At 36.4% G+C, this 14,512-nt stretch overlaps 1 protein-coding gene across 1 annotated transcript; it reads left to right on the top strand.

The window, feature by feature from the left end:
* Nucleotides 1-9,789: 9,789 nt before the first annotated feature.
* On the top strand, nt 9,790-13,886 carry LOC306848781 (riboflavin kinase-like). The gene is made up of 4 exons (XM_079383550.1): nt 9,790-10,169; nt 11,868-12,019; nt 12,168-12,270; nt 12,392-13,886. The coding sequence occupies exons 1-4, from the start codon at nt 10,088-10,090 to the stop codon at nt 12,538-12,540; spliced, it is 486 nt and encodes a 161-aa protein (XP_079239676.1). The 5' UTR covers nt 9,790-10,087; the 3' UTR covers nt 12,541-13,886.
* The last annotated feature ends 626 nt before the right edge of the window (nt 13,887-14,512 follow it).

Genomic DNA, 14,512 nt, shown 5'->3' with positions numbered 1-14,512 from the left:
AATGAAAATGAATGTTCTCACGCTCACATCAATCCATTCCAAGCCCATAAGATTTGTTACACAAATAAATATATTTTTAATACTATCCATTGAAAGTCTATAATCAAGTTAGTTAGACTGCTTTATGAACAGATTTAATTGAGGCTTTTATTCATACATAAACATTGCTCATTCCTCACATACAGAGTACATCAAATATGGGAAACAGAAGTGCAAACCTGCTCGCCAAGCTTAAAAATATTGACTTTCAATGGATGGACAAAAATGGGTCTAAAACAACATGAGGGTGAGTACATGATGACAGATTTTAATTTTTGGATGAACCAACCTTTTAAAACTTTAAATAAGCGTTACGTGACAGTGAAAGTAATCTGAATGTAAAAATAGGTAATGAGCATGTATAATATCAGCCCAAACTGACTGTTGTGCATTTATAACTAAAAGACATAATCAGTATCATCTTCGCTGCCCATTCATTTATTAACTATTCACTCAGTAGACGCAAATTCTACTTGACAACAGTCAGTCACCCACTCTTTAAAGAAAACCTACAAGTTTTTCCTTTCTTGTTCTTGCAGCTAATTAAAACTTAAGAAAAAAATCAAACAATGAGGCCTAGTTCTCTGCGGAGCGTTGGAGCCATCTGGAGCACGCTCAGCCCCTCTCGTTTCTCTCCGTCTTACTGCCTGTGAAATTAAATATGCACTAGAGAAACGGCTTAGTGAGTAGCGTTGCACTTTCAGATAGAATTAGCCAACGAATTTGAAACAACCAGGCCTACTAAAACAACATAGCTTATTAGTTACAGTCAAACTATCACTATGTACACACCACACACTGCGTAATTTAGGACTACTGTAATTGATAACTATTACAGTCCTTGAAATGATTATTGTGTCAGTGCATTACGGGGTGATTAACCAACCATTTGTTTTTTTCCTGTACACAGTCATCCTTCCCGTCTGAGGAAAATGTTTACAGCATGTTGGCTTGAATCCCTATGTAAATGCATTACAGTGTTTATAAAAAAATAAATATTCACCTTTATGAAGATTAAAGTTAATTTTAATCTGGTAATTGAAAATGAATAGATAGCAGTACATTTGTGTAAAGAACTCATTCAGATTGGTGACAATTAGCATCATTAGCATTGTAGCATGCACTCCAGGCTACGGAAAGTCTCAGTCTAATTTAAACTTTTAAACCTTTACCCCCCCCCCCCCCATTCTTACAGATAGACAAAAATCTCATAAAAGCAAAAAGCAGGGCACATATTATGATGGGAGCAGATCTGAGGTTTGAAGCTAACCATGGTCCAGTAATTAGCATGTGCAGGCGCTGCGTTGGTTAGCAGTCCTCGTGCTGAGGAGTTGATGAACTGTGCTAGAGATAAAACCCTGGAGCCACACACAAATAAATCTGTCATTTCACACGTTATCATATTCATGAGCGTGTGAGTCTGGGTGTGTATCTCTTTGTGTGTGTGTGTGCGTAGCACATTACAGATGTTACAATAAACCTACTTGTGTGTCTCAAATGTGCTAGCTATTTGGGAAACGATTGCTTTTCAGACCAGAAGTTTTTGGGTATTTTTTTTCCCCGGGAGTGAGTCTACATGCTGCTAGTGTTTTTGCCGTTTGGGCGAAAATGAGGGAAGAGCTAACGATGTTTGTCATGTGTCTCCAAGCCGCCTGTTTGTTTATGCTAGGCCAGTTCTGCCCAGTGCTGCCTGTAAATAATTACCCACCCTAATTATGGCCTGGAGTTAGCAAGCGCGCTAAATGCTTTTCTGATGAGTACTGCCCTGGGTTAGCATGTGCTGGGTGGCCCTCCTAGGGACTCAGATTGAAGAGGGGGCCCATATTCCTCCCTCAGGTCCCACAGGCGAATGGGTCGTGTCGCTTCGACATACCCTCCGAAGAATAATGTGTTTAATGCGGGGGGGGGGGGGGGGGGGGGGGGGGCGTTTCTCCGCACGGGGGGCGTTGCATTGTGTGCAGCTGGCCCCTAGTGTGAGATCATTACGCTGGCCTTAAGATCGCCTTGTTTTTAAGGACCTTTGTCATTAAGACGTGTCTTGCTGATAGAAATCATAATAAAGTGCTGAAATTCGGATCCAAAGACTTGGTGGTGACAATCTGGGGAATCATGCAATTGAACTTGACAGACATGATCAATATTTCAGTTTTCATTATTATTATTAAAATGTCACATTAGGTAATATTAATAGTAAGTACATGCAACATATAACAAGTATACTTTATTTTAAGGTGTCCTTGTTATACATTACATGTACTTACTATTATAATAACAATAAATTATGCATAATTACATGCAAGTAACCCTAAGCCAAACCCTAATCCTAACCCTAACCATAGACAGTGATTATATATAATATTTCAATATTAATATTCAATATTTCAATATTTCATTATTATTAAAATGCCACATTTTTTTTTTTTTTTTTTTTTTTTTATTGGTTTACTAAATATTGGAGAAGTTCTACATATGTCACCAGAGAGAATAATGTTGTTTTCTCCATGGAAGATTCACTCATGACATTTTGAAAAGTTAATCGATCACAGTAAGAACAATTATTATTTTTATTTTTTTTAATATAACTATAAATGATAACTACATTAGCAACCATTACAATGGATGATAATGTTCTGTTTATTATAAGTGTGCACTAGAGTATTGTTGTCTGCTGGTGTAAATGCTTGAGCTTTATAAAAAGTCAGGTGGATTTTGATTGGCTCTCAATGATTTTAGCATTTGTCAGCTGGAAAGTGATTCCAAAGTCATCATTGCTCTTTGTCGTTATCGTTAAATATGTGGTAATTGCGACTTTTTATCTTACAATTCTGAACTTTTTTTCTAGCAATTGCAAGTCAATCCTGACTTTTTTATAAACTGAAAATTCAGAGACATAAATTCTGAATTCTGAAGAAACTTGTTATCTGAAGAAATTTTATCGCAATTTTGATGCTTTTTTCAGAATTGTAAGAAAAGAATACCCAATTGTGAGATATAGTGAGCCTGTAAACTCAGAACTGAGATATAAACTGAAAATTGTGAAATATGAACTCGCAATTTTGAGAAAAAAATCAGAACTGCAACGTGACTCACAATTGCGAGTTTATAACCAGGATTGCCAGGTCTATGCCACAAATCCAGCCCAATTGGTACTCAAAACTAGCCCAATCATGGCCAAAACTAACCCAACGGAACTCCAGGGGAAAATGAAATGAAAACCAAAATTTCAATTCCTTATCTGAAATAATTTTGAGATAAAATGTCACAATTAGTTTTTTATTTTTTAATCCATGGCTGCTATTCTCATAGAATTTTTAACACTTATTAATAGTTATAGTCAATATAGTTATCGTTATAGTTACCGTCCTTGGTGTAGGCCTAAACAGGCCTTTATAGCCTACTGCTTGAGCAATATATAAAAGTCTTTTTTTCTGCCATGACCAGCTCTAAAAATGGGAAGGGGGCACTGCAGTAACCACCCTGACTTATTTTTGCAATTATCTATGTTTTAAGTATTTGACAAGTGGGATGTATCAAAAGTTTATTCCAAAAACAACTGCGCCACAACTGATAAACACACGCCGTTAAATCTGAAAATAAATCTCGACGTAAAACCCACAGTGGTGTCAAGCTCTAAAATACTTTTACAAAGACATGCTGAACTCCGTCTTGGTGGAGGGGTTAGACAGGGGGGCAGCTTGTGTGTGCCATCACGAGTGCTGTGTGTGTCTTGTAGCATGTCGCATCAAACTTTTACCCCCCACGGACGCGCTCAGTCTGTCTCCCAAACTTGCGCAGACTTGCATTATGTCAGCTCGCGCTTTGCCACCCCATTTGCTGTAGCTGTACTGCTGTGCGCGCAGACAGACTTATCAATCAAACGCGGCTTGATGGATTCTTCAGAACGATGGAACGATCGCCTCAGAAGAGCTGCGGAGTCTCGGAGTGCTTTTTTCTTTGACATAAGGGTATGCAAAGAGTGTAAATGGATGAACGGTTGATTGATTCTCGCCAGCGATGTTGTTGACAGCAGGAAATGTGTTTTGCATTGACTGTGTTTGCATGGGAATTTGCACGGGGCATGAGTTATCGAGCAGGAGTTTGGACCTTAGGCGATTCTACATAATGATGGCAGGTCAAATTCACTGTTTAACAGCCGTTACCTGTGGAGGGCCTGCAGAGAGAGAGCGCACAACCGCAATAAAACAAAACATTACATATTTAGAAAGGTTATAATGCAGAAGAAAAATATTTTGCTCTTGCAAAAATACAAGTCTCGTTGGTTAATAAAGATGTATCATTTAAATAGTTTTAAGGGTGGCCCCTCTCACCCTCGGGCCCAACGTATACCACAGTGGGCCTCGTCCGCCTGACGACGGCCCCGTGTTTATGTGTCATCGTTACTAAAGAACTCATGTTTGGAAGAGTGTTACTAAGAGGGGTATTAAGAATAGATATTGTCAGAGCTCTCATCAGGGTATCTGTAGTGAAAAACGACCCTGTCCTAGAGATGGTAATAACGCAATGGATGCACACAGTTTTCCTGTCAGCTTTACTGTTTTTTTCCACACTCTCTTCCTCACTCCCTGCCTTCCTCCCAACCTCTCCATTTATCTGTGTCTGTCAGTAGTTCCTGTGGAATGACCTACAAGGACATGAAACTAAATATACAAACAAAATAATTTCCTCAACATCTCTCGGAACAATTTTATAAAAACATAATATGCATTTTTTTTGTGGCTTCTCGGAATGAAATTTGCTACTTTTGAGTGTCGTTCACCACACAATAAATTTTAAACTACTGTAATTTTTCTCAATTCAACTTCAACCATCGTGACTCTTACAAAAAATGATTTCTTCTAGATATTTAGGTGATGACATCTTCATGTCCCTTCATCACCAGTGAAACGCTAGTATTTTTGTTGTTTAATTGAGCTTCTGAAGTACATAAAACCTCAAAATGTCCACAAAATAGGTTGATAACGAAAGCATGGTGTAAAATATTGATTCAATGCTATTAAGACTCTCTGAATATTAAAATAAAATTAAAATGATCAATCAAAAGTGATCTCCTAAAGGTTAACTGCAAGATTAAAAAATAAACAACGCTCATCTTCATCCTAAAATAGGAGTACGTAAGTGCATTTTTAATAAAGAAATGACATAATAAGCCTTCATTATGATTATGTGAACATAAACAAGATTTGAAATAATGTTACTTTAAGTGCATTTCAAACAAAGTTACTTAAAACTTTGAGGGAATATGGTACATTCGACGATAAACACATAAATAAATTTTAACAATTGCGCTACACACACATGTTCAAAAACAATCAAATTTTGTTTTTGATCATTTCAAAAGTCATAAAAATGCGATAAACACTCTAGCATTAAAGTAAAAAAAGCAAACATGACGGCATGTGTGATTAGCCTCTCCTTCAAACACAAAATAATCGTTGTAGACACTTTTTCACTTCTATTCAAAACACACATGGGGGTCCCATTACTTCGCTGTAAAGCTTCTTTAAAAAAAAGTGTTCAAAAGCAACCATGAAGAAGAACAAAAAAATCCATTCTCCAGAGACAAACAAAACCATTAATTAAAACAAGCTCTCAAACATCAATCTCTCTGCCTGTCACAAAATTATCATAATCTGGGAATGTTAAGAGTCTGTAGAGTAAACAGTTAATTTAGAGGAGTATTAATCAAAAAGTCTGGCTTTCTGTACCCCCTCTGTGCTGTGGCACTTGTACTTTTTCATCTAGCGCACTTTGTACACTTTGCACAGAGAGGGGGCAACTTTTAATGCACTTCTTCACGTGTGTACTTAGAGGACAACAGCAATATTCACGAATTCCACTTTACCTTCAGTATTTCAACCTGAGAGTTTTGTATGACCTCCAATGTATCTTAATTTCATGGTATGTTCATAAATGGATATATTTTTTGAACAGAATGTCAGTATTTACCACCCATGATGTACAGATGATGCAAGTCAAATGAAAAACACAACTTACACAGCTTAAATCCTGAGGTATCGGGGCTGGTTTTTCCAGAACTGTGTCATTAAAGCCGTAATCATGTCAGATATGATGAGCTGTGGTGCTCACGTGGATGACACAGGTTCGATTCTGGCCTGCAACCAGTGTTCATGTCACACTATAGTTTGGGGAATAATTCTCACTATTAACTAACTACTAACTTCAATTTTTGCCTCACTAAACTGCAAATTTGCTGCTTATTAATAGTATTCGTTAAGTTTAGGTATAGAATAGAATTAAGGGATCTAAAATATGGTCATGCAGAATAAGGCATTAATATGAGCTACTGATAAACAGTATGCTAATAAATAACTTTAATAGTAAGAATTTGTCCCTAAACTAAAGTGTTATCCATTAAACAAATCTACCGAGAACATTTGCTCTGTCTATTATCAGCAAAATAAATAATCTGTGATTTCTATAACAGTTTTTTCATATCAAAAGAGATATCCAAAATCCTGTAAAAACCTTAATGTGTCCACAAAATTAAACAGTTTTGGCTTTATCCAATGTTCAGTTTTCTGTTCTGGAAGTGTATGCAAATTAGTACATAAATATGCAAATATAATACTGCATTTGCATATTTAAACTTGCAATATAAAGCAATGTTTTAATTTACTGTGATCAATCAGCTGGGGAAAGTACAATCGTATCTATTCCTTTAAACAAATCCCCTATTCACCTTTTACCGTCTCACATTTGTAAAAACAACTTCATTTAGTCTGCTTAAACCCTGCAAGCTCGCATTGCATTCCGTTGTGCTTTGGTGCTCCAGGACATTTGCCCTGTCTATTATCAGCGCAATCAATCGTCTGTGAGCCGCGCTGTAGCTGCAGTAAGAGGCGAGCAGGGCTGAGACGAACAGATGTTGAGAGACTATCATAGCAGTTGAAGGTTTATTCACAGGTGTGTTTGAGGAGTCAGTGCGCGTGTATGAGGGGAAACTAAGAGAGTGCTAGAGAGATGGGGGGTACTGCTGTTGTAATAATGTTGGAGTGGGTGTATAATGTGAGTATACAAGCTGTTAATCTCTCCAGTGTAGCTGTGTTTAAATGTGTTTATGCTTCATTAAGCATGCATTACCTGCTTCATTACTGCTGTGTTGCAGCCACAGCCAGCGAGTCTCACACAGTGTGGGTGTGTGGAAGTTCATCGCTCTCACAGACTGGACGCTTGCTTCTCTGAGCTATTTGCTCTTTTTTGAAGCATCTTGCTTTAGTTTCATTTGTGCAGTGTGGAAGGGTGATATGAGGATGGGTAATTATTGAAAGAATTTTCATTTTTGAGGCGAGTTGCGGCTAAAAGAGGTTTCTTTAGGTTATGGGGAAAGTTGTATATTTTTATCAGGTTTGGCCAGATGATGTTACATAATGTCCTGTGGTTGTATCATGTTATATATAATTATAAGGTAAGGTCATTAAAAAGTATGACCATACGCATGTGTAAATACACATACATGTACATCGATAATTGTATTAAACATCACCTTAAAGTTGCACAAAATAAAAATTCACCCTTTCTATTTTGTAAGTGCAAGGTATAGATCTTATTGTGAATGATTCGTCCATATGTTTAATTTAAGGCAAGACACTATAGGAAAAATCTGTGTTTTTTCAGATTCTGGTCCCAGAATATTGAGATTTTGCTTCCATAACTTGTCTTCCTTCAGTCTATTGAAAACAAAGCATCCTAAAAAAAAACATTTGAGTGTTTAAGTTATGCATATTACATGTTATCCTTTTTCATGCGTAGATTTTAATTATAATACATATCTTTAAAAGTCATTTTCTTAAAACGAGTTTATTTCTCCTGCACTGAGCCAGAAATCACCAAATTTACCGTTTATTTCTATCTATATTCTTAAGTTCTTTTCTCTTTCTTTCTATTTTCTGTTTTTTGTTTTTAAAGAAGGGTTTGGTCATATAACATTCACTTGATTTGTATGTTTCCCTTTTTTGCCCTGGCTGATAACAGTATTTTATAAATAAAGAGATGTAAAAACCAATATGTCAATCAAATGAAAGGAGAATGTTGAACCTGGCTTTACCCAATGTTTAAATTTCTGTTCTTAAACATTTTAAACGTGTCATACAAAACAATTGTCTCAATGCACAGTGATTACTCAGCTGGGGAGAGTTTGGTGATGGTGATTTTTAACTTATTCACCCGTTTTGTCCTTGTAATGGTGAAAACAACAATCTTCTCTCTGGTGACGTATGCCAGACTTCTCCAATTATTTAGTTTCTTAAACCCCGCCCTTCCACAATTGACTCCAAGCACACGTTCAATTTTGAATACAATGCTCACATCTCAAATCCAATCAACAACCGATGGACAGACCCAGTTATTTGCCTTACATGCTTCTTTTTCTGTTCTTTTTTTTTTTTTTTTTCCCGTTTCACTCATACATCATTCACATGTACATCACAATATGTAAAAAACAAACAAAAACAAAAACTGTCCTTGCTTTCACAGCAGCTTTATGCTAAAAATGTAAACATTTAATGAATAAACAAACAAATAAATACAATTTTTGCCTGTTTTCACTAGTTTTGACTACTTTTTCAAATGAGCAATACGTGATGCATTCATTTTCTACAACAGTAGAAAGTCAATTTCATGCTTTTAAGAGCTTTTAAGTTATCATTGTTGTTATGGTTATTTAGGCTTACTTACATCATTTACAAGATGTTCATTGTGAGGAAAATATGTTTTTGTTTAATTTAATTAAAGCTTGAAAAAATATGGTTATATCCAACATGGGTAACAGAGATTAGACTAGGCCTATTTGCAATAAAGATGTGAACATGTGAATTTTTTTAATCAGTTAAATTATTTTCATTCGGATGAATATCAATTGTATCATTATCTCTTCTTTGAATATTTTCTTCATTTTTTTCTTTTTACAAAATTTGGCAACAACATTATTAGTGTTAAAAGTGGATTAAGTACTCTGGAACAAGCAGCTAAATGAACTGTGACTGTATTTTTGCATTCAACTGAATTATTAATTAAAATAAAAGTACGTATAACAGGTTTTGTGCATCTCCAGAGCCAAATGTTTTGAGATTGCAAATATGTTTTTTTTAGATCAGTTGATTGATAAATTAATAAAATGTCATTTAAGATTTAATGCAAGAGTCTGGTGTTACAGATGCAAATGATGGAGATCACAGCGCTCTGCACACACCTCCAGATGAAGGGCGACACCTTGTGGTCACTGATTAAAACCCATGACCCTCCCATAGAAAACTATGGATGACGCAGTTCGCATAGTTGCAACTTATTGAGAAATTGCAGAAGTACACTATTTCGTATTTTAGTGATTTTGCATGATAATTTATCAAGCAGACAGTATATATAAATAGGAAAAATAAACGTTCGCGTAAAATTATTTAATCATTTAAATTCATACTGAAGCTATACAGTGAGGTAATTAAATATTTTATAGAATGTAATAAAACGTGAATACAACTAATGTAAATTAAGGTATTGAAAAATCATCTGACCTTTTATACACATTTTGTCACATGATGACAGGCAGCAGGAGTTGGGAAGGTCCTGCCATCATTAAATCTAATTATTATTTTTGTCTATTCACTTAAATCGTACAAGCTGAATTGTTTAATTATACACAAAATACTAGCAAGTAAGTTAAATTTACGTATCCGTTTAATTTAGTAAAAATTGTAGGACTTTTATTTTGAAGGTGTGCCAAAGGAAATACGTAAGCGAAGGTCGTTGGGGGAAAACCTGCTGTGTGATGATGATAAAGAGTGCGACACACAGTTGACCAACCGGTCACTTTATCAACTTACAGACCCGTTATATCACTTCTTCATTTCATCTCAAGAGGCACACCAGCTGGGGTCGAAACTTAAAGGCTCCTCGCTATAAAGCTGCTATTTCCTGGATAAACGGCGCATTAGATAAGAGAGAAGAGTCTAGATTCAGCCGCTCCAGCGCCGGGTCACTTTAAACACGGTAAAAACACAGTAAACGCGTCGATATGAGGAGTTTACCGTATTTCTGCCGGGGAGAGGTGGTCCACGGATTCGGTCGGGGAAGCAAAGACCTGGGCATCCCAACAGGTGAGACTAACCAGAAGAGAAATAGCTAAATTAAATTAATCCAAAGAGACAAATTCTGAGGACATTTACTGAAACTTGTGTTGTTTAAAAATGCCTGACTTTCTTCTGTGGGAGAGAAATAGGAAGTGTGTCAGTAACCATTCACTTGTATTGAATCAAATATGCTGTGACCTCATGTGTAAATGATTTTTAGGTTAACTAATCATTGAAGTATTAAAAGCAGGTTGTTCATTATTTGACTTTGATGTCGTATACAAGGAAAGTGTAATGAAGTTTAAACTGATTCTTGTAATGAATGCTATCTTTAAACTAAAGCTCTGATCAAATGATTATATAACGAATCTCTTCTAGGTCTTACTACACGCTTCTGTAAGCAGCTTTATTCTGATTGGCCAGACACGACACTCAGTGCACGCCCATTTTTCAGTGGCCTTGGTTTCCCATTCATTTTTCTTTTAGGGATTTTATAGAAGAGTTAGAAGTGATCCAAACTAACCAGCTACGAGGTGAATCATAACATTACAAACTTTAATTTGAAGCAAAAAGTGACCAAAGTACAAAACTGTACGCTTTAATAAAGCAAATCTATTTCAAATGATTTAAAGATGTAGATTTTATAGGGAGATGGAGAGAAACAATATATTGTGGGTTTATTGCAAAATATAAAAGTAAAAGTAAAGTCGTGACGTATTGTCAAGTATGGTGACCCATACTCGAAATTGGTGCTCTGCGTTTAACCCATCCAAGTGCACACACACAGCAGTGAGTAGTGAACAAATGCACACACACACACACACACACCGTGAACACACACCCGGAGCAGTGGGCAGCCATGCTGCGGCGCCCGGGGAGCAGTTGGGGGTTCGGTGCCTTGCTCAAGGGCACCTCAGTCGTGGTATTGAGGGTGGAGAGAGCGCTGTACATTCACTCCCCCCACCTACAATTCCTGCCGGCCGGGGACTCGAACCCGCAACCTTTCGATTACGAGTCCGACTCTCTAACCATTAGGCCACGACTTCCCCCAATAATATTACTACATATTAAGTATACGAATATTTAAGTGCTGGTAATCTGACTACATTCACAGTTTTTTGCCAATTTGCTTGTCTTTATTATCCGATTGGTGGATTTCTCCTCGGAATTATGGGTAATGTAGTTTTTCCACTAGAGATTTAGCTGTTATATATATATATATATATATATATATATATATTATTTATTTATTTATTTATTTTTTTTTTTCAAATCAGTTGAAAGAATGCAGGCGATGGCTTCAACAGAAGCATATGCCGTTGATTAACAACCTCATAGTCTGTCTTGAACGGTATAATTGTTCAAAATCAGTTCCCCTATGGAGAAAATGAATGGGATTTTTACAAATTGGTATATCACATTGGAGACAGTATCATTTTCAAGGACTTGCACTTTAAAACCTGTTTTTACTTGAAAAGAATGTTGTGTAAAAGCCCCCTCATAATTTAGAAAATCAGTATTTCAAGTGCATGTACTTTTAAGTAGCAAGTATTCTCCGACAATAAATGCTGTATATTATCCCTTACTTTTCAAGTTTTTGTACATCTGTAGCTCTGAAGATATCATGTCTCAAATATAAACACACATATCCTGATAAAAGAGAATAACATGACGCCAGTATTTAGTCTTACTAGATCTAATGTTTTCTTTCCATTCCTATCTCAGCGAACTTCCCAGAGTCGGTTGTGGACAATCTCCCTGCTGACATTAGCACGGGAATCTATTATGGATGGGCATGCGTGGATAACGGAGACATTCACAAGATGGTGATGAGCATCGGCTGGAACCCGTACTACAAAAACACAAAGAAATCCATGGTGCGTCCATATCTATATTTCTAGTGTGCAAACATCTACAAGCTGTAGAGCTGATATCGTTGCATTCATCAAATGGTCTTAATTAATAGTGGTATAGTTGATTTGTATGTCTTGTGTCTGATATCACATTTATATTTCTGTGTAACAGGAAACACATGTGATCCACACTTTTGAGGAAGACTTCTACGGTCAGATATTGAGTGTGGCTATGGTCGGCTACATTCGCCCTGAGAGAGGATTCAACTCACTTGGTAAGACATTGAGCTGAACTCACTCCCACCACATCACATGATCTCACTGACGCCACAACACATTGTTCACCCACCCAAACTCATTCTGTTACAGTAACTCACGGTTGTGTCTTCCTCACAGACGAGTTGATAGCAGCGATTCATAGTGACATTGAGGAGGCAAAGATAAAGCTGGACCTGCCTGAACACTTAAAACTGAAAGAGCATCAATTCTTCAAGACGTCAGTTTCGACAACACCCAATCAGATCTTTAACGGTCATCGACTGTAACATTCACTTTCTCCATCACCTATTTAAAGCCCGTTCAGTACATATGCAGTTTGTTATTTTTTATTATGTTAAAAATATTTCTGTCCCCATGTGGTGCTTTGGTCAAGTGCAGGCACTATATGTTATTTGTTCATACGGTATCATCACGTAGCCCTTTTGTTTCTATATTTATCGCAAAAAGGAGGATTCAGGCTACTTACTAGTGAATGATCACTGCAGTTCACAGGGTAAACGACACAGAGCCCTTCCCAGAATTCAATGACTGATAAAAGTCAATGTTAAAATCTCTTTTTTCTGGTAAAATTCATCTTTAGGCTGAGAGTTCTTCCTCCACCTTCACTTTAATTTAATTTTTGTTTAAGGAAGACTCGCTTTACATGAATAAAACACTTTAACAATAGTCAAAATTGGCGTTCCTCCTCTTTGAGATAAAATGAGTGCTTTTTATGGTTCTCAGAGAACCGTGCCCAGAGGTGGATGTCCAAGGTTGAGATAAAGAGAGTGAAAGCCCAGGTTGAGCGTTGAAACTGGACAGACGGAGAACAGTGACTGAAGACAAAATTAATTAATTGAAATGTTCTTTTAAATATTTAAATGCATACAGAAGCTCTGCATAGCAAACACTTGCTACTTGTACATATTACTAAACCTTTCTTTTACTCTGATACAGTTAGTAGGTTTTTACATTTGTAAAGACACTCAAGAGTCAGGTTAGATCATGTAGGTTTACAAATGATCTTCTGATTTACCTTCTCTCTCCCATGTTGAGTTTATGCTTGAAACACATGCTGCTGGTTCAGTGTTAAACTGCAGCAATCCTCAAATGTTAATTCATTATCAGTAGTGTAGGGATGTATGTGTACACAGAAATCGGTTTTCAAACCAAATTTTCGCCACTTTCTGTTGGTCAGAGCGGCGAATCTGTGTGTGGGAAATGGTTCGCCCTCATGTCACGTGGACTTGGATTTCGCCCACGAAAATTCGCTGAAGAATGGAAAATGTGACTGCGCCTTAATGTAGGAATCAATAGAAAAATGCTACTCTGTAAATCCTGTTTGTTAATACTGTTATTTTCACAGTCTATATTCATCAGACTGGGCCTTTACTTGTTGAACCATTGCTTCTGTATATGTTTTGTAGTGTGTGCATGTTTTCTGTTTCTTTTCTTTTTTAGGTCAGGCCAGTGCCTTAAGTATATGAAATCAGACATTAATATACAGTGCACAACCAAGCATTCCTTCATTGTTGACACCTGCTTGTAAGCATTAAACAAAAATGCCTTGGTTTTACTGTTGTCTTTTTGTGAAATAGTTCTGAATCAGTGGTAATAAACTCGGTTCATTATAAATAGTCTTGTCAGCCATTGGTCATCTGGTAGCTTTACTTTAAAAAAAACTAAATCTTTAGATTATAGCCTAACTATCAAAACTGGACAAAATAATTATTAAATTAATATTAAAAAGCTGGCATAACTGAACACTGAATTTAAAGGGATTGTTTTTCCAAAAATGAAAATTCTGTCATTTACTCATCCTCAAGTTGTTCTAAATCTATACAAGTTTTTTTCTTCTGGAACACAAAAGATATTTGGAAGAATGTTGGTAACTAAAGACTGTTCGTTCCCATTGACAAAATACTATGGAAGTCAATGGAACCCAAAACTGTTTGGTTCCCAACAATCTTCAATACAACCTTTGTGTTCCACAGAAGAAAGACATACAGGTTTGGAAAGACATGGGGTGAGTAAATTATAACTAAGTTTCCAGTTTAAGTAGCCTACTAAAATGATTAAAACTGAAGTATATAAAGTGTATATTACTTTGATGAATCGTCTGACTGAGAAGGATTCACAGCTGTGTTCTTTCCTGTAACTATTAGGTGATGTCCCAAGATTTTAACATTACGAAAGAGATAAATATTTGGTCAGCTTGTATGGATGAGAGGCTGCTGTAAAGATAATATTGAAAATAGA

This window comes from Barbus barbus (assembly GCF_936440315.1).
Source record: "Barbus barbus genome assembly, chromosome: 28".
NCBI classification, from domain to species: domain Eukaryota; kingdom Metazoa; phylum Chordata; class Actinopteri; order Cypriniformes; family Cyprinidae; genus Barbus; species Barbus barbus.
Note: the sequence above shows the minus strand (reverse complement) of the source record. Positions and strands in the feature narration are given on the sequence as shown.

Excerpts from the sequence above, each read along its gene's own strand:
- LOC306848781 (XM_079383550.1), top strand. The coding sequence starts at position 10,088 with ATGAGGAGTTTACCGTATTTCTGCCGGGGAGAGGTGGTCCACGGATTC. Across the intron at positions 12,020-12,167 it reads AAAACACAAAGAAATCCATG|GAAACACATGTGATCCACAC; the intron begins GTGCGTCCATAT and ends TCTGTGTAACAG. Across the intron at positions 12,271-12,391 it reads GAGAGGATTCAACTCACTTG|ACGAGTTGATAGCAGCGATT; the intron begins GTAAGACATTGA and ends TCTTCCTCACAG.